Source organism: Epinephelus fuscoguttatus, linkage group LG2, assembly GCF_011397635.1.
Source record: "Epinephelus fuscoguttatus linkage group LG2, E.fuscoguttatus.final_Chr_v1".
NCBI classification, from domain to species: domain Eukaryota; kingdom Metazoa; phylum Chordata; class Actinopteri; order Perciformes; family Serranidae; genus Epinephelus; species Epinephelus fuscoguttatus.
The window spans coordinates 16,757,732-16,785,335 of record NC_064753.1 but is presented as its reverse complement, the minus strand read 5'-3'; the positions used below and the strand labels follow the sequence as shown (position 1 = coordinate 16,785,335).

General features: G+C 40.4%; 1 protein-coding gene across 4 annotated transcripts; it reads left to right on the top strand.

The window, feature by feature from the left end:
• The first annotated feature begins 3 nt into the window (after nucleotides 1-3).
• Nucleotides 4-27,604, top strand: LOC125904621 (protein mono-ADP-ribosyltransferase PARP6). Of its 4 annotated transcripts, none has more exons than XM_049602199.1 (23): nucleotides 4-321; nucleotides 1,776-1,933; nucleotides 2,509-2,586; nucleotides 6,691-6,785; nucleotides 7,092-7,152; nucleotides 7,358-7,448; nucleotides 7,623-7,689; nucleotides 7,919-8,068; nucleotides 13,056-13,206; nucleotides 13,688-13,741; nucleotides 13,935-14,030; nucleotides 14,260-14,352; nucleotides 15,593-15,718; nucleotides 16,046-16,111; nucleotides 16,512-16,579; nucleotides 17,676-17,724; nucleotides 17,879-17,991; nucleotides 19,399-19,471; nucleotides 21,245-21,314; nucleotides 22,280-22,359; nucleotides 22,763-22,826; nucleotides 23,872-23,956; nucleotides 24,865-27,604. In XM_049602199.1, exons 2-23 carry the CDS (start codon nucleotides 1,931-1,933, stop codon nucleotides 24,965-24,967), a joined length of 1,836 nt encoding a protein of 611 aa, XP_049458156.1. In that variant the 5' UTR covers nucleotides 4-321; nucleotides 1,776-1,930; the 3' UTR covers nucleotides 24,968-27,604. The 4 variants fall into 4 exon arrangements, with proteins under 4 accessions (XP_049458156.1, XP_049458155.1, XP_049458149.1 ...); XM_049602198.1 differs by having other exon boundaries at nucleotides 13,610-13,741; nucleotides 16,049-16,111; XM_049602192.1 differs by having other exon boundaries at nucleotides 5-321; nucleotides 13,610-13,741.

The following is a 27,604-nucleotide window of genomic DNA, read 5'->3' as shown; positions in this document are numbered from 1 at the left end:
CATGCTCAGACCCCTCAGTGTTGTCAGGCAAAATATAAGACAGCAGTAGCAGCAGAGATCTGCAATAGATAAACACATAGACTCATACACACACACATCAGCTGGATTGCTCGCAGACACACACCACAAGCACAGAGGGACGGGCGCTGTAGAATTTGGGGAATCGTGGCTCTGCTTTCTCTGACATCCGATTTTAATGGGCGTATTGTCATCTATCATTTCAGATAGAAAACAGCCGCCGAGAGACAGGGGCAGGTGTGCCCTTTAAGAGGGGGAGCAGCTGAGGCAAGGACGGCATCCTAGTCTCCATCCTCTGTGGAGGTAAGTGTGGATGGATGGGATGGAGGGGGGTGGAGAGAGTGGGGGGAGGGGAGAATCCGCCTGACTGCATCTCTGTTTGTGTTAAATATCAGCAAAGCGGAATGGGGACGGTGATGATGAGAAGGATGTGTGTATGTTTGGGGGGGGGGGTCAGTTTGTCGGCGGCTCCATTGGTATGTGAGACGGTAGAGGCTGTGGGAATGGCGGGGAGTGGGGGGTGGTGGAGGGGTGTAGATGCTAGCAGGGCTGAGGACATGGAAGGGAAGCAGACATGGAGACGAGGAGGGGAGCTGAAGTGGAAGATGGTAATGATGGGGGAGCCTCGTCTGATAGGATGCAGTTGGATGTCTGTGAGGGTGGTTTGGACATGAAAGGACCCAAACACCAGCACAGAACAGGACAAATATCCACATCACAAAGAGAACAACACAGTATTGTGTTTATTTTGTGCAGACATGTAGATAATGGTCCAATCTAAGTGAAGAGATGAGCCTAGTGCCATTTGTTATTCCAGCAAACCAAGAGGAAATTAATAATTGGTGTTCATTTAATTATATTAACCTAAATAAGCTATCACAGTATATATTGCCTTCAAGCTGTGTTGCCATTCAGTCTGTGTTGGCACACGTATCAGGATTCAGTGCTGATAAATATTAGAAATACTTTGTTATTTTCATAGGAGACTGTGTCAATTGTAATTTGTATTCTGGTGCTGCTGTGTGAATGAAATAAGCAGCTCTGCATCTGCAGCTTTAAGCCTCGCTGAAAGGACACCATGCTCATTGTTTACATGTCTGACAGAAAATGTAATGGGCCGCCATGAAATGCAGTGTACTGGAGCTGCCTCTGTTATATCAGCGGTGTTGTTTACCCTGCAGTTTGACGTCTGATTTTGTCATCATTTATCTCCAAATCCGGACCATATAAAATTTAAGATCTTTTTTTTCTCATCATGACTGCACCTATTCATTTATAGACAACCTTTTTTTATTATGTAAAATACATGAGAAATGATGCCCACAATGTGCTCTAACAAAGGAAACTACGTGGCATCTCAAAGATTTTTCCTATTTATTTCCCAGGCAAATCAAAGACGACAGCCTAACAATGCACTGACATCATTTGTTGCGTGTCTCTAAAGGTGTGCCAGCCTTTGGTGCTTCGGTATTAATAGACAAAGTTCCTGGGGAAAACAAACAACAAAACAAAGAAATGGATACATCCTGGGTACTGAACGTACAGCACATATCTCCCACACATTCTCTCCACGGTGATTAATGCCACTCTGAAAGGAGGCAGAGATGGCTGTTGCTAGGATACATGGCAAGGTGAAGTGCAGACCATTTAAAGAAAAGAGGAGGAGGGCACCGTTTACAAAGCATGGCATCACTGGAGATGGCCTCTTTGTTTCATGTTTTCCTCCTTTACTGAATTTTAATTTCTATTTTCCCAAGGTTTGGCAGCCCTGAAGAGCGCACGAAAGAGAGGCGGTCGGCCAAAGCTCTCCGGTTTTCTGTTCTCGTTCCTTCCACCTGGAAATAGGCTGCGATGGTTGGCAATATTCAAAGGCCCAAACCTGTCTGAGTGAGCCCTATGAACAGCAGACCCAATGGTAAGACAGCGAGGATTCTATTGGTGTAATCACTGCGTACGATTAAGCTGTGCCATCCATCCATGGTTTGTTTAATATTTAGAAAGTGGTAAATCTGTCGTAATCATATTGCCGTGGCTACTCACAGAAGAGCAGACTTTCCATAGACATTTTAATATTGTATTAGCCTAATCTAAGTTTATTAAATATCTGAGATACTGTAGGTTTGTGCAACAGGACCTTCAGGCTTCCAGTGTTGCTGGCAATGACAAGAGACATGGTTATTTTTATAAAATTAAAAATAATAACAACAAAAAAGAGATATTTTTATCAACTCATCCTTTTTCATTGTCATTCGAGTATTCTTTTGATGATTGTCACAGAATATCCTCTCTTTTGGAAATAAATCACGCCTCTTTGTCTCTCTCTCTCTCTTTGAGATGCTATATAAAGCAGTATTTTGAAGCCGGGTGTTTTGAACGGGAGGCTAAATAGGGAGATGTGAGAAAGGATGTGAGATAAAAGGACGATAGAGAGAGGCTGCATTTTCTTTCCGCTCTACTATAATGGCCTGTTCACAATGTGTGGGCCCACAGGACATCAAAGGCCAGTGTTGGACAGACGAGGAGTCGGATGGGGAAAACGAGTCGGAACAGTTCCTGTACGGCATTCAGGTACAGCAGAGGCTACTGTACTACTATTCGTACATTAAGGCTATGTGTTTAATCTGGTGTTTGTCAGGAAGTTTGGTTTTCAATGATGCAGCATCGTTATCGTCTTTTTAATTTGACATTACAATAATCTCAAACTAGTTTAAAATGATTATTATTTTTTTTAATATTAGTTTAGATCCCAGCAAACTGTTGGCAGTAAAATAGCACATAATAACTGGACCATTAAACCAAAAATAACTACTGCAAATTTCACATAAAACCAGCTACTAGTTTTCAAGATGTTGTCATAGACCCAGGTGTCAGTCAAGTGGATGTTTTGACCCGATGTTGGCACCAGACAATAAGTCAGGGGTCACCAAATTCAATTGGCATCATTCCTTAGGGGATTATGAATATTCGGACCAAATGTCATGGCAATGTGGTGAATAGCTGTCGAGTCATTTTGCTCTGCTAGTGCAGAACAGATGGACCAGATGACTGACATTTCCGTCTTAATGCCTCATTGGTAGCAGGGCAAACATTTAAATTCATCTGAAGCAGAATATTCAGTTAGTATGTAAGGCATGTGTCGATGTGTTACAAGGTTCTGGGCTTGGTCTCAAGTATGATTTTTTTTTTCAAACTGACAATAGCAAATATGACACAAACCACTAAAGTACAATACAGTTTTAGTGTCACCCCCCTGTGCGACCTTAAGTATCAATCCCAGGCTACACTGTCAAATTCATGTCCGTGGCCGCCTTTTATTGTATCATCTCATCTCGTAAAGTTCAGCGCTCCAGTTCCATATAAGATCTTAATCTGTTAGTCATCCTTTTTTAGTGTTATCTTTCAAGTCCTGTGATTGAAATGTAAATCTAGTCTGGGACTTAAAGCTCATTTCTATGCAAGGCAGTGAACATGAAAGCAGTGTAGTGAAGATAAGGATGAAAGTGTAGGATCTGTTCCACACTCTCAGAGCCGAGGAGATGAGAGTCTGACTTCAAGTCTAGACACCAGGAGCACGTATGACAAACTTAGGTCGACTGTTATTATTTATACTTGAAAATGCTATTTATGGATGATAACAAATGTGCTGAGGCATCCACAGACTGTATTAAATGACAGCATGTAAAATCATCACTGAAAAACGCCCCAAAATGTATATGACTGCAGTAAGAAAAACAAAATTTCCTTAAAAAAAATGTTTTGTTCATTCCTCTTAATCAAATGTCATATCATATAACTCTGTGATTTTATTGCTGATATAAAATGTACTTGATGTTGGATTAGAGCTAGGAAAGGCTGACTAAATGGAACATGTCATGTCATTGTTTCATGATGTGCAAATGCCATGTGCATCTGTCAAGAGATGAAACATGGAGTAGCTCAGCTGCTTGGAAAAAAATGAAATTGATTTCATTAAAAAAATGATCTCATACTGAGTCAGCTGAAGACTACAGCTTGGGTTGTGATTGAGAGTGGGTTAAAAACTAGTTAGCAAATGGGCAGAGAGTTCTGGACAGATACCTTAATTAATGGATAGATAATTGAAAAAGTTATCTAAAAGCAATGGATGAATGGTTGATGGAGCTAAAAGTAACAGGTATGTGGTTGGAAAAGATAACTAAAAATGATAAATAACCAATTCAAATAGGTAATCCTGTGCTGTGATGCAGTTGGTTGTTGTAGTGCAGTGGACAGAAAATACTCCTACTTGAAACTGCTCTGTGGATTATCACATGTAACCGATGCATGACTTCTGGACATACATTGCTGTTAAGTTTGTTAAATGTACTTTTTTGGCGTTATGAGCAGCACAAGCTGAGTGCCATCTCGATCAATTATATTCTGGACAAGCCAGACATCTGTACAGCTGATATCTCCAACAGTCTGCAACTCACACCAAAACAATCTAGATTGGTAAATAGCACTACAGGCAAGAGGAAAAATATGCATTTTTAATTGTGGAGTGAACTGTCCCTATATGAAAAGGAATGATAAGACATGTTATGTTTTATATATTTAACAGAAGGATGTTTCAAAACTGTAAAGCTGTCTGGCCTAAAAATGTTTTCTGTTTGATCTGGTTATCTATTGGCAACATTTTTCTAAGATATGAATTGGGAGGTGCTAATCCATTAAGAATTTTGAATATTAAACAAGCATTGTGAATTTAAATAAGATTTTCCCAGAAAAGAAGACCACATGGGAAGTATGTTATGTGTGTACTATGCAGGAAGTATAATACAGTGATGGTAGCTGTCAGGTTTATTGTCCATGACCTTCAGAGCTTGTTCATTAATACAGATTGTATAGGCTTTAATATTGTATTAGTGGTAGGAGACCAAGTGGTTATACAGTATTAAAGTATAGTGAAAGAAAACCATCATATTAAATAAATCTTAGCATCTTCCAAATTTGAATTTTAAGCTTATTTTAAACTGGATGTTTTTTTTAACACAATTCATTATATAAAGTGTACAGCTATTTAGTTCTTTAAACTAGTGTACATCAACCATTCATTCATTGCTTTGAGCTAACTATTCCAAATCACTGATTGTTGGGTGAACTGTCCCTTTAACACTTGGCTAAAAAGCAACCAGACCTGCTACCATACCTAGTCTTCACATGCTGGCCCTTTCTGGTCTTGTTTTGTTTGTATATCAGATTACATTCCTTCTGGTTTGACCTGTCTTCTGTATGTAATGTAATTGTATGGTGTCATGTTTTAACTGCCTGAGCTTAGTGTCTGCTTAACATTGTTTTGTATTAATGTCCTTCATTTTACATGGCCTACTTTACATGATGCCTGCCTTACTCATGCTTGCCTTACATGTGTGTTTTATTGTTGTTTAATGACTAATTTAACATCTGGTCAAGGGACAAAAGTGAAAATTAGCCTTTTGGCTAACACTGGCACAGTCATAGTGATGTTGATCTATGCAGCCCTTCCAGGATTTCGCAGGCTGTTTTGTGCTTGTTGCAGCTTGAAATGGAAAAATTGCAACATATGTTGCGATATTTTTAGGCTCTTTTTGCAATAAAATTGCAGGGACAAGTAAAAACTGCAAAAATAGCTGTGTGATGCTGAAGCTTATTATTATGAGCAAGCATTCAGCGTTTCCCACAAAATTAGAATGTATATGTTATGTTGGGTTCAATCCCAGGAGGGAGCCCTTCTGTGCGGGGTTTGCATGTTCTCCCTGTGTCTGCGTGAGTTTTCTCCAGGTACTCTGGCTTCCTCCCACAGTCCAAAGACATGCATGATTGGGGATAGGTTCATTGGTGACTCTAAATTGGCCGTAGGTGTGAATGTGAGTGTGAATGGTTGTCTGTTTTTATGTGTCAGCCCTGTGATAGTCTTGCAGCTTGTCCAGGGTGTACCCCGCCTTTCGCCCACTGTCAGCTGGGATAGGCTTCAGCCCCTTGCGACCCTCAAGAGGATAAGCAGTTATGAAAATGGATAGATGGATGGATGTTATGATGGAGGGGAGATGGGATGGGGGCCGTTTAAAGCAGCACTGAAGGAACTGACCCTGCTCTCTCTCTGTCTGTCTCTCTGCCCAGTTGGAACAAGCTAACGCAGCAGCAGCAGCGGCTAACATCCAACACTGAGCTATAAACAGTCCCAACAATCTCATACCGTCACTGAAACAACTTGACTCTGTCATGAAACCCTTTAATAAACGCTGAGTAACGTTAGTGGTGTGGTGCTAACAGCTAATCTTGTCATGATAAACAGAGAGAGTGGGCAAGGAGGGGCTGAGTAGATCAGTACGCTGCATGCAGCTCTACAATGACATGAGATTCTACCCACTTTAAATTGCCAAATTTGCGGTAAAATTGCAGAACAAAATTGCAAGGTCATGTGAAATTCATGAAGATTAATTGTTGCAATCACAACAGTGCAACGTCCTGGAGGGACTGTTTACTGTATGTGCATTGTCCCTGAAAATAGATAAATAAATAAACACATTTGGAACATGACAGGTGGTGTCACTGAAGGGTACTTAAATTCATCTGTGACTGTTGTGGGGGCACATGAGATAAAAGAGGATGGGAACCACTGTAGCATGTCCTGTGCTTTAAATGTGTTTAGTGTTAATACAGTGCTTGTTACAGGGGAGCTGCGCTGCTGACCTGTACCGCCACCCTCAACTGGATGCAGATATTGAGGCCGTAAAAGACATCTACACTGACAGCGCTGTCTCTGTTAGGTACAGCACACACTCACAGACACCCACAACTGTTTGAGAGGTATTGTGAAAAATTTTGAGACAGTAAAAATAACTAAGTGGTGGTGTGATTTAGTCTGCTAGCACTGCTTAATTTGCTCAACACTTCACTGGTACAGTTCAAAGTTATTGTTATATTAATATTAACTAGGCACTGACTGTCTCCAAAATAGGAAAAAAGAACCCCTGTTTTTTCGCTCAAGGTATAATCAATTGAAAGGGCTGGAGTGTAATGCATCCCATTACTTATGATAAATGAACTGTATCTGTTGTTGTGTCTCCGAGCAGGGAGTATGGAACCATTGATGACGTGGACATCGATCTTCATATTAACATCAGTTTCTTAGATGTGAGTCAGCATTCCTCTCTCTCTGCACATGCCTCCTCCTTCTCTGCCTATTACTATTCCAACGTTGACATTTTGCAAAGTAACACATCATTTATAATGCATTGTGTGCTCATAATTTATTCATGTAATGAGAAATGGCCCTAATTAGGATGCTAACTCTGTATATTTGTGTGTATGTGTGTATGTGTGTGTGTGTCTGACTCAGGAGGAGGTTGCGACAGCTTGGAAAGTTATCAGAACAGAGCCCATTATTCTGAGACTGCGCTTTTCTCTTTCTCAGTACCTCGATGGACCTGGTGAGTAAAGATGTCAGTGTGGATGTTGGTTTTCTGGGAGGGACTTTAGGTATTTGTGCCACTCACTGAGCGTAGGAGGTGAGTACAATATGTGCTACAGAAGAGGGAGAGTGAAAGAAAGAGTGCGTGTGTGTATTTGTGCACTGTGTAATAATATTAGTCATCTTTACTCAGAGCCGTCAGTAGAAGTGTTCCAGCCCTCCAATAAAGAAGGCTTCAGCTTGGGCCTACAGCTTAAAAAGTAAGTCATGAGATCAATTGTTGTGTGTATTATTGTTCATCTAATGTGAGTAATACATAGCTAAATGAGCAGCGTCACAAATACAAATCACAGAACATTTGAGTTTTCTATTTTTGGTTGACTTATCATCTCTGACAAAATGCTAAAACACACCAACAGCAAAAAGGTTCAGGTGCCAGGTTCACTCACACATCTTCCTGCTTCACTCTCCTTATTTGTAACACGGCAGGATCCTGAGCACGTTCACCTCACAGCAGTGGAAGCACCTCAGTAATGAGTTCCTCAAGGCCCAGCAGGAGAAGAGGCACAGCTGGTTCAAAGCCGGAGGAACCATCAAGAAGTTCCGCGCCGGGCTCAGCATCTTCTCCCCCATACCCAAGTAGGTCTCTCTCTATCCAGGCGTCTACACAATCATGCCTGTGTTTGTTTTACAGCATGCTGCGAATTTTAGGGTCGTATTTACACTCCAATAAGTCACAGTTGTAACATTTTCATGTAAACAGATATTGTGATCAGTGATAATGCAGGTATGTTTTCAGTTTTCATGTCATTGCAAAATGAGCATGTCTGTAGTGAGCATGTCCCAACAATGGAGCTCAGTTGTTATACTGTGCTTGGATGCTGACGTCTAAAAAACGCTGTTTTATTAGTTGTTGTCCTGATTTTTTTCTCAACACTTAAGTGTTTGTAAGTGTTTGCAATCACTCAAGGAGAAGAGTACAGATAATTAACTTCAAGTGCAGGAAACAGTTTGCCTCTTTTGTTCTTTTTTGGCATAATATCTGCAGCATGGTCTTGCATTTTTTTTGCCACAGTAGGTAGATATTGGAAAGTGTTTGTGTAAGTCGGTGAAAGCAATTCACCGAAGTTTTTGGGAAACAGAAGGCTGTAGATAAGGTTTATGGTTAAACAAATGGTTATTAAAGGTCCAGTGTGTACGATATAGGGGGATTTAGTGGCATCTAGCGGTGAGGATTACAGATTGCAACCAGGTGAAACTTACTCGATTTTCTTCAGTGTTCATTGATCTGGAGGTTTTTAACGGGAGCTGAATTTTCCACAGAGGTCTCTTCCTCTCCACAACAAACAGACCAGGTGAATAAAACGGGTAAAAACTCTGAATAAAGCAGTGCCACAATGTTTTTGCAATGCTGTTAGGCTCATCAGAGATGGGCCACTAGCCCAGCACCTGCTACTGTTTGCTCAAATTTTCTCTCTAATAACTTAATGTAAGCTGACATTTTTTTCTGATTCAGATGTTCAGGAGGTTTTTACCGGAACCCAGATTATCCATACGGGTGTCTTCCTCTCCAAAACAAATGGACTTGATGATTTAAACCAGTAAAAACACTCCATGAAGCAGTTTCACTTCACAAAACAATGTTTTTCCAAATCTGTGCGCCTTATCAGGGACATGCGGCTAACCCAGCACCTGCTGTTGCGTGGTCACCTTTTTTCAATGATAACTTAAGATCCAGACATTCAGGAGAATTTTACTGGGAGCTTAATTATTTGCAGAGGTTTGTCCTTCTTCACAACAAATGTACCTGGTGATTTAAACCAGTAAAACACTGGAAAAAACAGTTTCAGATAAATATTCTGTATATTTCAGGTGCTGCTTGTCACAGAGGGGTACCAACTTCTGGCCCTATGTATAGCCAGTGTTTGGTTTGTCCATTGTGGGCTACTGTAGAAACGTGACTATGTTCATAAACATCGACCTACTTCCTATGTAGTTTTAATGTAATGAAAATATCATTTTTATTTTCAAGTGATCACCTCATTCTGGAAAAATCTTCACTGGGAAAAATCTGCTTTGACAGGGAATGATGTCTGCAGTGTGTTTTTTGTGTTTATTACTTTTGTCTTGTGTCACAATTTTATGTCTTTCTTCTTAATTCTTCTGTGAATCATTTTGTGTTGTGTGATCTAGAAAAGTGCTTATACGAACACATTTACTTACATAGAAGTGAGCTATTTTCCCAAGACTGGAGATTTCTGTTGGAAGATAGTGATGGAAATACTTAGTGAAGGTTTGCCTGTGAAATATGAACTGTGGCAAAGAAGACAAGCAGGGAAAAGGAATCTCTGACACTGCATGTTGCAGATTGACTAAAACTCAGAATTTGACAATCTCAACCAATTTCCCTGGGGGGGAAGAACTCTTCTCGGCCTCTGTCTTACTCTGCGATGCTTTGACAGTTATGGGTGCACTGGGATTGATTCTCGGCCCACTCAGTGGAGGTCAGCCTCGCTAACTACTAGGCTGCCTTGACATCCTCACAACCTGACGGGAGTCTCATGTCAAGAGTGTACATGGATGATGTCCTGAGAGTGATGGTGGAAGTGAACACTGGTTCTTGTATATTAACAGTTAGTGACTTGAGCCACTGCCCAAAAAGATTTGAGTTGTCAGAGCTAGTATAATACTGTAAGTGTACTTTAACACGTGTCACTGTGAAATAACCCAGGTACTCAATCAATCAATTTCAATCAATTTTACTTATAAAGCCCAGTATCACAAAGCACAATTTGCCTCACAGGGCTTTACAGCATACTACATTCCCTCTGTCCTTAGGACCCTCACAGCGGATAAGGAAAAACTCCCCAGAAAAACCCCTTTAACGGGAGAAAAAAAATGGTAGAAACCTCAGTAAGAGCAACTGAGGAGGGATCCCTCTTCCAGGACGTACAGACATGCAATAGATGTCATACAGAACAGATCAGCATAATAAATTAACAGTAATCCGTATGACACAATGAGATAGAGAGAGAGAGAGAGAGAGAGGGAGAGACAGACAGACAGACAGACAGACAGACAGAGACGGTAATGACAGTAGCTTACAACATTAATGGAAGTAATAATATTATAATTATAGTTCTGGCTACTGTGGTACAATATTTTGAAAGTATATATATTAATATCTGATAGTACACATATGTGACAATAATCGTATGTGTATAATAACAGTAGAAATATGATTAATGATAACAGCAGCAGCAGGAGGCATCTGGCAGGACCACGGCAGCAGCACAACCACACACGTCACACTATCCAGACACCGCTGCAATACAAGTTAACCTGAGAGACAGTGGAGCACAAAGACTCCGGAGAAGAAGCCGAGTTAGTGACATCCAGAACGGCCGAGTTAGCAAGATGCAGTAACAGGACGAGAGAGAGAGAGAGAGAGAGAGAGAGAGAGAGAGAGAGAGAGAGAGAGAGAGAAGGTGCCCGGTGTATTATAGGCAGACTAGGCCTAAGTCAGCCTAACTAGGGGCTGGTACAAGGCAAGCCTGAGCCAGCCCTAACTATAAGTTTTATCAAAGAGGAAAGTCTTAAGTCTAGTCTTAAATGTGGAGACGGTGTCTGCCTCCCGGACCGCAACAGGAAGATGATTCCACAGGAGAGGAGCCTGATAGCTGAAGGCTCTGGCTCCTGATCTACTTTTGGAGACTTTAGGGACCACGAGTAACCCTGCGTTCTCAGAGCGCAGTGTTCTGGTGGGATAATATGGCACTATGAGCTCTCTAAGATATGACAGAGCTTGACCATTTAGAGCTTCATAAGTTAACAGTAGGATTTTAAATTCAATTCTGGATTTTACAGGGAGCTAAAACAGGAGAAATATGATCTCGTTTCTTAGTTCCTGTTAGTACACTTGCTGCTGCATTCTGAATTAGCTGGAGAGTTTTTAAGGACTTACTAGAGCTACCTGATAATAGAGAGTTACAGTAATCCAGCCTTGAGGTAACAAAAGTGTGGACCAATTTTTCTGCATCTTTTCAGGTCAGGATAGGCCTAATTTTCGCAATATTACGCAGATGAAAAAATGCAGTCCATGAGGTTTGTTTTAAATGAGAATTAAAAGACAAATCTTGATCAAATGTTACTCCGAGGTTTCTTACGGTAGTGCTAAAGGCCAGAGCAATGCCATCTAGAGAAACTATGTCATCAGATAAAGAGTCTCTGAGTTGTTTGGGGCCAAGAACAGTAACTTCAGTTTTGTCTGAATTTAACATCAGGAAATTGGTGCTCATCCAGGTTTTTATGTCTTTAAGGCAGTTATAGAGTTTAGTTAATTGATTACTTTCTTCTGGCTTCATAGATAAATACAACTGTGTATCATCCGCATAACAATGGAAATTTACAGAGTGATTTCTAATGATGTTACCTAAGGGAAGCATATATAGAGTAAATAGGATTGGTCCGAGCACAGAACCTTGCGGAACTCCAAAACAAACTTTAGTATGTAAGGATCATTCATTATGAACGTGAACAAACTGAAAACGATCAGATAAATAAGATTTAAACCAGCTTAGTGCAGAACCTTTTAGGCCAATTAAGTGTTCCAGTCTCTGTAGCAGAATTTGATGGCCAATAGTGTTAAACGCTGCACTAAGATCTAATAAAACAAGTACAGAGACGAGTCCTTTGTCTGAAGCAAGGTACTGACCTTGTAAACACATTGCAGTGTTACTGTGCAAGCTTACTGTGATCATTGATGATTAAGATTTTATACAAAGCAATTTCAGATTTGACCTTTAAAACTAAACCCTTCAATGTATCATAAGAAAATAAGATTTAATCACACACACATAAAAAACATGAATTAGGTTTGATACATATTAATTAAATAAAAGCTACATAAATGCATGTCTAAAGAGATAGGTTTTGAAATTTCATTTGAGGCTGTCTACTGAATCAGAGAGTCTGACGTCCTCTGGAAGGCTATTCAGAGATGAGGGCCAGTGACACAGAATGCAGCATCACCATGCTTTGTAGTTCTGCTCTGTTCTACTCTGAGGGACATTCAATAGACCAGAGGTAGAGGATCTAAGGGATCTAGAGGGAATGTATTTGACTAACATAGCAGAAGAATAGTCAGGAGCCAGTCCATTAGGAGATTTAAAAACTAAAAGCAAAATTTTAAAATGAACAGGAAGCCATGAAACTGGAGTAATGTGTTCTCAATGTTTTGTCTTGGTGAGAGGACATGTGGCTGCATTTTGGATCATCCCCAGTTTGTCTAAAGATTGGCCTGAAAACAAGGCGTTACTTTAGTCAAGTCTTCTTAAGATAAAGGCATGAACAAGTTTGTTGGTGTCTTTTTTAGATGAAAGTAACAGGCAGTGTTTAGAAGATGGAAAAATGCATCGTTGGTGATGTTTCTCACTTGGGGTTCAAAGCAGAGGTCACACTCAAAGATAACACAAAGGTTCTTTACTTTATGCCTTTTGTTCAAAAACAGCTTTTGTAAATTACTATTAGAATTATTGAAATTGGGGAAATTGTCCAGTGACATAGACAACAATATTAGCGTTTTCAGTCATTAAGTGATGCGCATGACTTGTTTTTTTTTTTGTAGGTCTCCAAGTTTTCCACTGATCCAAGACACAGTTTTAAAAGGGAAGCTGAGTGTGCCTGAGCTGAGAGTGACCCGCCTGATGAACCGCTCTATCTCGTGTACCATGAAGAACCCCAAAGGGGAGCTCTTCAGCTATCCACCAAACAGCCAGGTCAGTGCCAGTCTGGACAAATCAGCACACAGGCATCTCTCAGATACCTCTCTGTTTAAATTTTAATTTGTGGCATTGACAAAATTCCACTGTCCACTTATTTGTCTGTCATGTGTCTCACTCACAAGTTTGTAGTGTTTTTGTCACAGCTCTCAGGCTCTAAATCACACACACCTTATTACACAGCTGATGCAGAAATCGTCCACAATTCTACAAAATGTTGATAATGAATGCTGTTTTCAAGGCACTGTATATTTCTCTTTTAATCCACTGTGTTCCACTCTGACCCTCTTCTCAGTCACCCGCCACCTGCACTGTTCCCACCTGAGCCTTTCCCTACCCCTACCGTAACATGGCTGCTGCGCTGTTTCCCATAATGCTTTGTCTTCACTTGACTCATCAGACTGTGGCTGTCCCGGCGGCCAGGGCCCCTGCGCAGATTACCACGAGGCAGCTGATTGAATTGTTTTTCTCATCCCAGGCGGGCGGCCACTGCAAGAACATCCCTACCTTGGAGTATGGCTTCTTAGTGCAGGTTAGACCTCGAGGAGTTATGAGGGGGTGCATTGCATTGCTGTGCTAGAAGAGGTTAAGACAGTCATATAACAGCAGAACAAAATTGTAGTTTTGTGACAGCTCTGCTGGCAAACTAGTCTCTGTTCCCTTTTATGGCAGTACTGGAGGTGGGAGTGATAACTGGGGACTCCACTGTGCTTTTCTCTAAACAGATTATGAAGTACTCAGAGCAGAGGATCCCCACGCTCAACGAGTACTGCGTGGTGTGTGACGAACAGCACGTCTTTCAGAATGGATCCATGCTGAAGGTATCAGACAAAAAGAGAAACATAAATTATAGATTTTAAAACCACTCCATATTGCCTTAAACACATTTATGAATAGCATATACATGATGTTTCCTCTGTCTTAGTAATATAATCCTGTTAATGTAGTCATGAGGGAGCATGATAAAGACAGAGGAAGAGAGTGTGTGTCGGTATGTGTGTGCATTTGTGTTATTTTCATCCCTCTTTGTCTCTGTGTGTGTTTATATAGCCGGCTGTGTGCACCAGGGAGCTGTGTGTGTTCTCTTTCTACACTCTGGGTGTGATGTCTGGAGCTGCAGAGGAAGTGGCCACCGGAGCAGAGGTGATGACACAACTGATATTTATATATATATATATATATATATGTATATATGATACAATCAAAATATGATACCATTTGTATTATTTGTATATTTTTTTCCTGTAATAATTTAGTCTTAATTACCCCAAAATTCCCTTTTGATCTTAGAAATAAAGAATAAAACTAACATACATGTAAGAGCGTCTCACACACTGACACATTCCACTTGGAATGGAGATGTTGTGAGGTTCCTTTCTGATTATTTGTAGTTTAAACTAGAGCCGGGCGATAGGGACTAAAAATCTTATCTCTGCATTTTAAGGCTGAATAGCAATTGACAATATATATCACACAGAACAATATATATCACACAGAAGAGCCCTTCTGTGTGGAGTTTGCATGTTCTCCCCGTGTAAGCGCGAGTTTTCTCCGGGTACCCTGGCTTCCTCCCACAGTCCAAAGACATGCAGGTTAATTGGTGACTTTAAATTGGCCGTAGGTGTGAATGTGAGTGTGAATTATTGTTTGTCTGTGTCAGCCCTGTGATAGTCTGGCGACCTGCACAGGGTGTACCCTGCTTCCACTGTCAGCTGGGATAGGCTCCAGCACATCCACAACCCCTAACAGGATAAGCGTTTATGGAAAATGAATATATATCTCTGTATTTTCTACAAAGTGGTCAAAAATAATCAGTTGTAAGTCAAAGCTACATGTGATATGTTACAAGCACTGTTATTAAAACAGATTGTGATCAAAATAAAATGCAAAGACAGGGTTTCCTTCCTGGATGAAAATATACAGCCACAGAACAGGTAAATGAAAAATTATACGAGACAAATAGCCTATATCAGATAAAAAAGTCCTATGTCTGAGAATGCTTCTTCATTTGTAGTAACAGACTGATTAAAACAGAGCACTGGGCCGGCACTGTGTGTCCCTCCATGCTGCAGGAGAACTTGTGAGCGTGGGGTTGTGCAGAGAGTGTGAGAGGAGAGATACAAACATTGGCATGGCTTTACAGAAGAAACTGGTTAATGCAACATCAGACAATATGTATGTAAACGGTACTGTCTCATCCTAAATCTCATTTAAAATACATCAGTATACTTACACTGCCCAGTTCTAGTTTATACGTGTTATTGTAACTGAGGTAGGTTCTTCTGCCGCATTGCACTGAGTCATTAAAAGTATCAAATGGGTTGATAACAGCATCACATACAGTAAAGGCATAAATATAAATGTTTAATCCCTCCCCCTGCAGGTGGTCGACTTACTTGTGGCTATGTGTCGAGCTGCCCTCGAGTCACCCCGTAAGAGCATCATCTTTGAGCCCTACCCATCAGTCGTTGACCCCAATGACCCCAAGACTCTGGCCTTCAACCCAAAGGTCAGCATCCTCACTACTAGAATCATGATGACTAACTAAGTCAATACACAAATATGATTCCAAGATGAGAACAGAACAGAACTAGACAATATTATTGTAGTTATTCACAAACTAAATGCATGGAGTTATGTTACAGTAATGCTTAACATTATATTATCAGTTGTATCTATGAAGAATAGACTTTTTAAGAATAAAATGAATAGGAATAATTTAGAAATGGTCACAATGTTCAGAAAACTTCGACCTCTACTAGTGATTTTAGATGTCTGTATGTTGTTCCCTCTCTCATTGCATACAATGGATGTTTGGCTCAACCGATGAACACAGAAGAAGAATTATGAAAGACTGCAGAAAGCACTGGACAGCGTCATGTCCATTCGGGAAATGACCCAGGTACAAGGAGGAGATGGGAGGGAAAGAACAAAGGGCCACAATGGATCTAGGCTACAGTTAGGCTTGATGTGTAATGTTTGTGATATAATCCAAGCCAGATAAAATGTTTAAGATATAATAAAATAATCATATTACATGATATCATCACTCTGTGTCCGTGACTGAAAATGTCCATTACACAGTCCTGTATTTAGAGGCACATTTGAGCTGCATGGTTGGGGTCTTTGTTTATCAAAGTGATAGTTGTTTCTTTCTATTCCTTGTTTTCCCACTGTGGCTTGACTGCATCTGCACTATGTATAAAACACATAAGAAGTCTAGATTTGAACACTTGGATATTTGGCTTTGAAAGAAAGGGGGGAAAAAGTGAAAACAACACATGCCTGTGTATTTTTTCCAGGGCTCATATCTAGAGATCAAGAAACAGATGGACAAACTTGACCCTTTGGCCCATCCACTGCTACAGTGGTGAGTAGAGAGGATCTGTCTGTCTGCTTTGCCTGTTAACAGGATTTGACTTCTTTTCAGAAAGTGATATACAACAAAATAATGCTTATAGGCTGTTTTTATTTACATTTCACAATAGGCACTTTTGTAAATCAGAAACTTGCTTTTAAATAAGCAGTAATTTATCGTCGTAAAACACTCTTCATTCAAAGCCAATAGAGACAAAATGAAACTCACAAAAGTTGTCTTGGTTCATCTTTTTCCTGTTCCAACAATCCCCGTCTCTGGTTTGGTTAAATTATCTCTTAATTCGCCCAGTTCAATGAGAAAATATGCACTAAAATTAATGTGTATTTAAATGGAGTGTGGTGGGTTTGGTGATGGTGATTGTGGGGCTGTAACGATCTTACTCTTTAATAAAAAGGCCTATTTCTGTAGGATTCTTTGCATAATGTTGTCAGACATTTAGGATAATTATCCGAGCCTGTCAGTGGCAAATACAAGCACTTTTAGTGGATCTACATTGACAGTGTGCACATGCCCCGATTCATTACATTGCAGTCTTTTTTGCTCTGCTGGCTGCAGCCCTAATGTCAGTACTGTACCAGTTTCTTTTTTTTTTTAAAAAAACCCTCTTATTTAAGTATTTTTAGATGTTTATAGAAGAATAAACACCATAGAGAACACTGTGTGTTGAGTATTCATTAGTCAATGGGTTAAATGTCCCTTTACTTACTGTACCAGTCTCCATTAGTCACTTGGACACCAAAAAAAGGGGGCTTCACGTAATAATAATAATAATAATAATAATAATAATAATAATAAGTTATTCTTTAATGCTGGCTGAATTCCATTTGGCTAGTTTCATGGTCCTGCTTTTGTGCATGTTGGCTCATTGTCACACTATCATGGCATACTGGGACACATGAATATAACTGCGCCATTGTTAATGTTATTAATAACACCTGTGCTTTTCCTATTTTGACAACACAAAATGTCTGCTGTAAAAAGCTCTACCTGTGGTTTAAGCAAAGCCGTAGCACAAGGGCTGGTACTTTAAATTCTGTCACACCATATTTTATTTATTTTTTGGTTCCTCTCTCTTGTCTTTTTGCAGGATTATTTCCAGTAACAGGTCTCATATCGTCAAGCTGCCGCTGAGTAGGGTAGGAACCAGAATGACATCCCCTCAAGTGTCCTTCTGCAAATTACTCTCTTATTACTGCTACATTATGTCATTTAATGGTTAATACTCACTCTCTATCTATGTGTTTGTCTCTTTCTCCCTCTCACTTGTTCCTTATGATCTCATTGTGATAGCAACTGAAATTCATGCACACCTCCCACCAGTTCCTGCTGCTCAGCAGCCCCCCGGCCAAGGAGGCTCGTTTCCGCACTGCCAAGAAGCTTTATGGCAGCACCTTCGCCTTCCAGTGAGTCCACTTTGTTCCTCTCGTTAGCTGACGCAGCATTCATGCGATCGAAACCCTTGTGTTTTCATCGAAGGACTACTTTGAAGCTTATGGCTTGTAAAGCTACAGTCGCAGAGTTAAAATCATTATGCTGTTAGAAAATATCAGAAAATAATTTGCAGTTATTATATTGTTAAGCTTGTGGCTGCTGGGCAATTATAATGTGAGAAATCACCTACTGTGAATAATGGATCTCAAATCAAGCATAGTCACTAAAATGCATGCATAATTTAGCATTACAGCAGTACACTCTGTCAAACATGAACACGTCTCGGTGTAACACCTGGTCATTATGTTGCGGATGGAGGAGCAACTCTAGCAGATTTTTATGGAACCATAACAAACAACAGCACAGAGCAGTGGCCATTCTCTTGGACAGAGAAACCACCTTGCTAAGCCAGCACATGGAGCCAGCAATATCTGTGAGATCAAGATTTGTACTGTAGCAGATGGGGCTTTGCTGAATATTTTAGATACACACAGCCCATCTGGGCACTCGCAGGGTACAGCTAACCCATGAGCAGTGCTAACAGTCTCTCTTTATGCTACAAATTTAATAATTTTCGGCAGGAAATGCCAAATTTGTATGTCAGCTTGGCTGCCATCATTTTATATTGATATAAATAGAAACATAGCAAATATAAATACATGTTCAGAGTCGGTTTAACGACAGTCTGCGAGATTTAGACGGGAATCCATACACAGCTGATGCGTGAAATTGAGAACTTTTTTCCTGAAGAACATAGTGCTTCAGAACAGTTAAAAATAACAGCACTCGTGACACTGCTGTGACTGTTGAATTTTATTTTAAGACAGTGCAGATACCTTCGCTGAGAGATGTATTTAGATACCCATCCTGTGCTGAAAGACAGCAGTGATGGGTTGTCATCTCTGATTTTCATCTTTAAGAACTTTTTTTTAGTTTTAAACGATAATTTTGGAGTTCTGTGATGATGTAACAGAATGTCCCAAAATGTCCTTGCACAAATGGTATAAATAGATGACTACAGTAGCTCATTTGTAGTGAATTTCTAATTGTAGGTTTCACAAAATACATCTAAAATGATAAAAAGTAAAAAGCTGTAAAGGTAATATGACAAAGTTCAATATTTTTTACAGTAGTAATTCATGACATTTTCAAATACAGTTAATAATATGAAATAATACTGTAGTAAAAGTCCATTTGCTAATCCCTTTAAGTGAATCAGAGGTCACAGACGTAATGCGCCTCAGTGTCATTCTAAACAGCATGGATCTGGCCCACTACACATCAGTGGTTACACACTGAGATCCACGCTGTTTCTATTCACACAGCACTTTGTTTTATCTCTTCTTTCTCATCTCTCCCTCTCTCTACACTTGCTCTAGTGGTTCCCATATAGAGAACTGGCACTCTGTTCTGAGAAATGGACTAGTCAATGCCTCTTATACCAAACTGCAGGTACGTAACCCTGGCAGTTGGCTGGAATTTACGATGCATCTCCTCTCGGACAGTAAACCTGCTCTCTGACAGAGCAGGCTCGCTGTCCGGCTGATTCATTTTTGCAGTTAATGGATGCCAGCTTCCCTTTCGTCAGCTTTGCAATTGGCATTTTAGCGAGCGGGGCACACTGGGAGACATTTCCTGGCCAATGTCGGCCACTTTCTACTGCCACCGGCAGCAGCAGACAGCACGTCCCTTCCTGTTGCGGGACAAAGGGAGGGGGCTGTGGTGTCGGCTGTGATGTCAGGAGGCTGCCTGTGTGCCCTGTTGGGGTTAACCACCTAGAGCACTGAGTAGGCTAGGTCTGAAGCTGAAGGATGCAAAGGACAAGCTCCGTGGTAGTGAGTATAGACTTCCTGTGGGTGAATAAGGAGGGCTTCCAGAAAAGGTCAGTAACTGGCACCACTCATTATCTATTCAGACTTGGATCAAATAGTAGCCGCAAATCATTAAAGACTATCTAAGCCTAGTTGGTACAACCGGCCAAAATACTGTTTCAAGGCAAAAGCAGAAAACCATACTTTTCTTCCAAGTCCGCATCCATCTGCGTCTTTATATTGTTCTGCCAAGGTTGCTGCTGCTCTTTGTGACCCAGGTCTGTAAAAGATAAATAAATTATAAAACAAGAAAAGAAGAAGTGAGCACTAGAGAGCGCAGAATTGTCTCATTTGCACAATACGGCGGCTAATGACTGCTCGGAGATACAGCGGCATGTCCTGAAAATAGATGAAAAACAATTAAATGTGAAATCTCAAGGATCTTTGAAACGCTCACGTCGACCGTGATTGCTCTATCATGCTGATGTGTTTCATTTATGCCTTCTTTGTTCTCCAACTTTTTGAACTCCACCATCTTTGATCTCGCCTCGGTGCTCGACTGCCTCCTCTTTCTCCTCTCCGTTTCACCTTGAGCATTGACACCCCGCCTTCCTCTGTCATTGTGTTTCACAGGAGGAGGAGGAGGACGACCGAGTCTGCCTCCAGCTCCAACCATCACACGAAACCTCTTGTCTATTGTTCCTTTTGATTTCTTCTAGATGTGCCACGTCCTGACCTCCATCTCCCCCACATGTCACTCCCAAACTATCAAGTTGCTCTTTGTTCTACCTCTTGTTTCTCCTCTGGTTTCGCTGTGGCTTATGAACACCATCTTGCACCTGTGGTCCTTTTGTTGTCCTCGTTCTGGATGCTCTTGTGTGTGGAGGCTCATCATCATCATCAGTCACCCTCATACTTATCCATCTTTACCTGCAAGCCATAAGTCATGGTCTCATTCCAGCATTGCTTGAAAATCTTAACATTTTATCCACAAATTTCATTCATAAAATTCAAGAGTGTCACGTGATCATCTCTGGACTACAGTTTGTTGTAAGAAGAAAATATTTTGGCAATTTAAAGGTGTGACTGTGTGGGTTATAGGAGTTGTTTCAGATCACTGGAATAATAAAACAATCTTTTCTGTCTTCTGCTCTTTGCAATCCACTGTCTTTGGATTGTGTGTGTGTGTGTGTGTGTGTGTGTGTATATGTGTGTGTGTGTGTGTGTGTAGTATGCTTGGTTGTTGAGGTCTGCCAGGTAAATTATAACACATGTAACACTGCCTTATACATGCTGGTATGTATTGCACTGTATGTGTGAGTACATTTGTGTGTGTGTGTGTGGGTGTGAGTGAGGCTGTCCTGTGCAACTGCTCAGTGACCCTTCCTTCCTTCCTGCTCTTTTCAAACCCAAGCTGCATGGGGCAGCGTATGGAAAGGGCATCTATCTGAGCCCCATCTCCAGCATATCTTTTGGATACTCAGGTAGGAACGGCTACCTTGCCACTCAGCTCCCTCCGGCTCCTCCCTCTCCCTTTTTACACCACCATGTTGACTGAGTACGCTCTGTGTTTGTAACATGGCCTTATTATCATCCCGGAACACTTCATTTTCACGTGTGGGAGCTTTCCATGCTATCCTGTTGTGCTGCTCTGTGTTGTGTTTCCATTTTTGGGTGATGGGCCTTGGGCCTTCTTCTCTGAGCTTGTGTGCCGCCTATCATACCATACATTATGTTGTGGCTGTGTAAAGTGGAGCTCTCAGTGGATCTGTGTGTGTTACTTTGTACTTTGTTGGCTTTTAATATTATTTTTGTTTTGTGGGGTGTGTGTGAAGAGACATTTAAACTTAACTTGAAGTCGTTACCTTAATCCCCCTTGTGTACTTCTGTTGAAACACAATTTCAGAGGTTAGTTTTGAGGTCTTACTATGGTTTTGGTGCTGGTTATGTGGATAAGAGGTCAGCAGGTTGCCATAGGTCCCCACCTGTTAGCATTATTACTTAACAAGTCCCTTAGCAATGCTTTCCCATTTTTAAGGATGGGTTTGGAATTAATTATTCTGTGCTATTATAAAAACTGCATCAGTTGCTGGCATTATATACATTTGGCTTACTCTGTCCTTGCCCAATCAACACCAATAAATACATAAGTTTATTGCACAAATGATCAGAAGTAACAGCATTATCTAAAGCAGTACTAGGGTTACAGCTGTATCACCTTTTTGTGTTGATACTGAGTGTTGCAGTTCATGTGGCAGTTTAATTTCTAAATGTAGAAATAGAGGGATTTTGGAACAACCTTCATATGAAGGTTAGCACCGTGGGTAATAATTTGTCTCTGTACAAGGAGCTGGAGACCATTAGAGGAAGGCTTTTCACAGCTTGAGTGACTCGAGGTAAGGTCGTTCTGACTCAGGGTTGTTTGCTGTCTGTGTGCTGCTTCTTGCAGGAATGGGGAAAGGACAGCACCGCATGCCCACCAAAGATGAACTGGTGCAGCGTTACAACCGCATGAACACCATACCACAGGTCAGGGAACTGGATGTGTTGCATCCTCACATATAAAGATATACCATTATCGTTTTGAAGGATAGTTGTGCTCAATGAATCCAGACTCCTGTTGCACACAACAAAGAACTGCAAATAAATGAGGCAGAGACATGGAACGATTTAAAGCCTTGAGGAAAAACTAAACTGACTGCGAGATGAGCGCTGTTGCTCAAAAAAAAAAAAACCCAATGTATTTGAGAATGTTTTCTATTCTGATTTCAAATGTTTCTTACAATCACTGCACCCTGGTTTTGACTATTACACTCTGTACACTTTCAGTGTTTGTAGTTCTCAATGTTAGATACAATCATCAGCTCAGTTAGATCCTGGTATTTGCTGCACCAGGTTGGTGGGACTTAACTGTTGTCTCTTTCCTCAACAGAGCCGTCCAATACAATCAAGGTTTCTCCAGAGTCGAAATCTGAACTGCATCGCTCTGTGTGAAGGTAGGAACAAGCAGACGGTATCATAAGTGTAAAATCTGAGATCATTTTGAACGATATTATGATGTGTATCTATCTCTAACAAATACACATTTAAATGTAAAATATGATATGAAGAATAATAGTATATGAATTAATTATTATTATAATGACCTAAGACACTCTTCTCAGTGAAAACAGTAGTACTTTTTTTTTTTTTTTTTTAAAAAAGAAGAAGAGCAAAACAGCAAGAGAATACCGTGAAGTTAAATCATTAAAATCGAATTAAAACTGGCTAATGTGACTAGTGTCTTAATGTGCAGTTAAAAAAAAAGCCGTAGCAATTATCATAATGTGATCATTGTCATCATCATAATAAGAGAACACAATTAAAGATAAACAAAAGAAGTGCTGTGGATCAGCTGGGATAATAACTGAGTTTAAGGTGTTAAAGCAGAACACCACTCTAAATTAAGAAATGCTTCTCTGGTTTCTGGCTATAAAAGAAAGCAGCTCATGTTCACAAATATTGATTTAACTTTTCTAGACCATGGAAACAACATACTGTAAGTCTCAAACTTGTGATGTCATAGGGTAAAGAGTCTGGAGCTACTCCATAGAGAGTGAATGTTTTTTGTTTGTTTAGTTATTTTTATAACCAAGTGAGCTTTATTCTATGGCAGTGATCTCAGTTATGAAGCAGAAAATGTTCTCATATACGCTAAACATTCCCCTGGGTGCTCTCACTGTGTCATCTGGAACATCTTTTACAATTCATTGTCTGTGGAGTAGCTTCAGACTCTGTACTTGATGATATCACACCTTTGGGTTTTAGCACGCTAGTTTTTGGATTTGGGAGAGAACTGTTCATGTTTAGTATTATTTTTGGACTGTCTTATGAATAACATTCATTGGGCGTAGTTCCCCTGTAAGCTGTAGTGCATCTTATGTCTCTTAATGTATAACGGCAACACCATAGTGCTAATTATGACAAAATAAAAGTAAATACAAACCATTCAACCATCCATTTCTAATTTCATGGTGAAACATTTGTGTCTCTTGTCACCAGTTATCACATCTAAGGATCTGCAGAAACATGGTAACATCTGGGTGTGTCCAGTATCCGACCACGTCTGTACTCGCTTCTTTTTTGTGTAAGTATTCCCAACACTTTTTAACTTCTTGATCATTTCAACAGAATTAATGCATTATTACCAAAGGAGTTGGCATAGCAACCAGGCAGCAACTATTAAAAACATAATTATCTGTCTTAAAATTCACAGTGTATCACTCAGGTTGCTTATTTTTTTCTTGCACATGAGGAAAGTGATTTGATGAAGAATTGTGTTACATGCCTCAGCCGTCCCTCATCACTCATCATCATTTTAAATTAGCAGTGAATAAATTGAACCGATGGTTGAGTGGCGTTACCGCTCCACTAAACTGGGTTCCTATCAGGTCACATCCTTTCAATATGATGTTTAAAACTGTGTTTTTGGAGCTCAGCAAATAACACATGGCACCCACACTGGCTGCTGATGTTAGGACTCTGAGTCCAAGCGTTGGAAACGGGCATTCACCAGATGGCAAAGTCTATTATCATGTCCACTGCTGTCTTCTAAGTTGGAAATTCGATTTGAGATGGCCTGCTATCAAATTTAAATCACAGCTAAACATAATTCGATTCTGAACTTGTGCTCAGCGTATGCTTGTGTTTTTCAGCTTGAAGAAATGTTGATGTGATTAGGACAAAAACGAGACTATGTGTTGTGCCAGGCCTAACAATACCCCCTCTGAAATCACTGTAATTCACTTGCTTCCTAGACAACAGAAGCTCACAGAGGCTCATTTGTCTATGGGAAGGTTATTTTTTATCATCAGTATTATGTCTTGTTGATGAGATACGAATAAAATTTAGCTGTTTATCTTTAAACTGGGCCATTATGCTACCAGATTGTAGAAAAATGAAGGGAGTGAGAAAGAGGGGGGATAAAAACTCAAGCAGCAACTGATGAAAAGTTGAAAAGAAACCACATATCAACTCATCCATGTATATGTGCAGGTATGAGGACGGCCAAGTAGGAGATGCCAACATTAACACCCAGGAGCCTAAGGTGCAGAAGGAGATCATGCGTGTGATTGGGACCCAGATCTACTCCAGCTAATGGCGGTTCTCCATACGTCTCTCTGGCGGAGGCACGCAGGCAGGCAGACAGCGAATGTTTGGGCGGGCTGACCTCGGGCCTTGTACCGAAGGCCAGGGGAGCTCTTGAGCACATTATTTCTAAAGTTGTTCTCTTCCAGTCTTCTCGTTTTCCTCTCCCTTTCTTTGTTCCTCTTCGCAAAGTGGTTACACATCACATGTTCATTTAACCTTCAGTTAGGTTTAACCTGGTTAAAGTCTGTCTGCTTTTATGTCATTTACAACAGAAGTCAAACACCTTGCTGAAGAAAAAAAGGAAGTAGTCACTGTTATGGCTCCACACACACACACACACACACACACACACACACACACTCCTTTCTTGCTGCACTTTTACTGATCCTCTGGACTAATTATCTCTATTTATCATTTCTCTTTGTGAATATCTAGTTAAAAAAAGAAAAAAGGAATCATTCCACACCATAATTAGATCCCTTTGTGGCAAATAAGTGATGGATTTACATGCACATAGAAGTTTGTTCTCTTATTGTGTTTGCAAAGGCATTATCTCTGATCCGTTTATTTAATATTCTTTGACTAATGACATGAATTAAGGTCTGTGACATGGTTATCTGAGGGGCAAGCAGCGCTCTGTCATTTTGTCCTTGTTCGCTCCCAGAATCTAATAAGCGAGGTGTGGCTTGAACTCAACTTTACATACACTATAGGCACTTTGTTTTTGATGATATTATCAAATGTAAAAAAAAAACAAAAAAAACCCAATCCAGCCATTGAAGGTATTATGATTTTTCTTTCATTACAGAATTACGACAGTCCTGATTGATTATGCACTTTCAAAACCTCACAGCCTCCAAATGTCATACAGGAATTTAAAAAAAAAAAAATATCTGACTGGACAGAAGTGACATGGCAGGTTCAACAACAAGCATCATAAAATAAAAAAAACAGTTGATTTAATCTGTGGACATGTTATATCTGTTGTGTTATGTTTTGTGTTAAAAAAAAAAAAGACCACAATCTGTCGTACATTATCGTTTTATTGGCATAGCCATCACTTTTTCTTTAGGTGATGGATATCTCATTTCCAGATCAGTCTCTTTGTGTATGAACTACACTTCCCATTGGATTCACAATTTACAAAATCTACTGTACAGAAAATCATGGATAATTTTCCCAAACTATCTACTGACAGTATCCAGTCCAGGTGAGCTCACATCCTCCCAGCCCCACCCTGATGGACACTGGATGTTAAAGATCTGCATTAATGTGCAACTCTATGGTTTCACCTTGGAGGACGGCAACCTTGTATAGCTAATCAAGTTTATCAGTTAGTCATGTACTGTATGTATGTATGTACGTGTGGGTTTGTATTTTCTTGACATTATACTAGACATTGCACTTATTCAACGTTTGCCTAAACTGGAGAATCGGACTGTCCTCGAACCTGCAGTAGACGGGTAGTGGAGGAAAAGTGGTGGAAAAAAAGTATTTATGGAGTCAGCAAGACTATAATATCCAACATTTTAACCATGTCTGTACTGAGATGGGCTTTCAGTGTCTCCTGGAACTAAAACCTCTGACTGCTGAATGGACTTTGAGGCACTGAAAGAGAGCGAATTGTAAATAAGGACATTGGAGACGTCATTGAAATGTATTGCCCCAGAAAGAAGTGGACATGTGCAGCTTTCTCATTGTGTCGCGGGGACTGTGCTTATAGCTGATGCCTGTTTTTGCCAAGAGGTTTAAGCTGTGAGTCTCTTTGAGAATCTGTTCTCTGGCTGTCTGTCTCCGGTGACTAATGTTGTCAGAGATGATGTTGACGACAATGATGGTTATTATGACGATGATTATGAAAGGCGACGATGCAGGAAAAAAAAAGAATAAAGCCTGATTTTGCACAGTTTTACATACGGTCTCCTTTTCTTTGAAGTCTCAGTGGAAAATAAGTGTGGCTATTAAATGTAGAATAGTCTCTTGTGGTTGAAGCTTTGTGCAAGCACTTTTGGCAGAAGGGGGCACCATTACTCCACCGACATATGTGGACCACCTGAGTTCTCTGTTCTATTTGAAGTCCAGTCTGAGAATCAAACCAGACTTTAACACCTATAATCATGGAAAGATGGGGCGTCGGTGGCTTAGTGGTAGAGCAGGCACCCCATGTACAAGGCTGTTGCCTCAGCTGCCTGGGTTCGACTCCAGCCTGTGGCTCTTTGCTGCATGTCACTCTCTCTCTCTCTCTCTCCCCCTTTCACACTTGTCTGTCCTATCAAATAAAGGCTAAAAATACCCAAAAAATATCTTTAAAAAAAAAAAAAAAATCATGGAAGGATTATTGAATGGGCCCACAGGGCACAGGCCTAGGGGCCCAAAGTATCAGGCCTGATATTCATCTGCAAAAACACTCAAATATCAACCAGCAAGAGAATCAAAATGACCACAAAGAGAAAGAAAAATACCTTAAAGAGATGCAAAGGAACTGCAAAAACACAATAACTACAAGAAATGGGCAAAACAACCACAGAGACACACAACTACTAAAAAAACGACCTCAAAGAGACACAAATCCACAAAAAGGTGCCAAAGACATTAAACAACAACAACAACAACAAATAAAAGCAAAACCAGTACAAAGTATGTG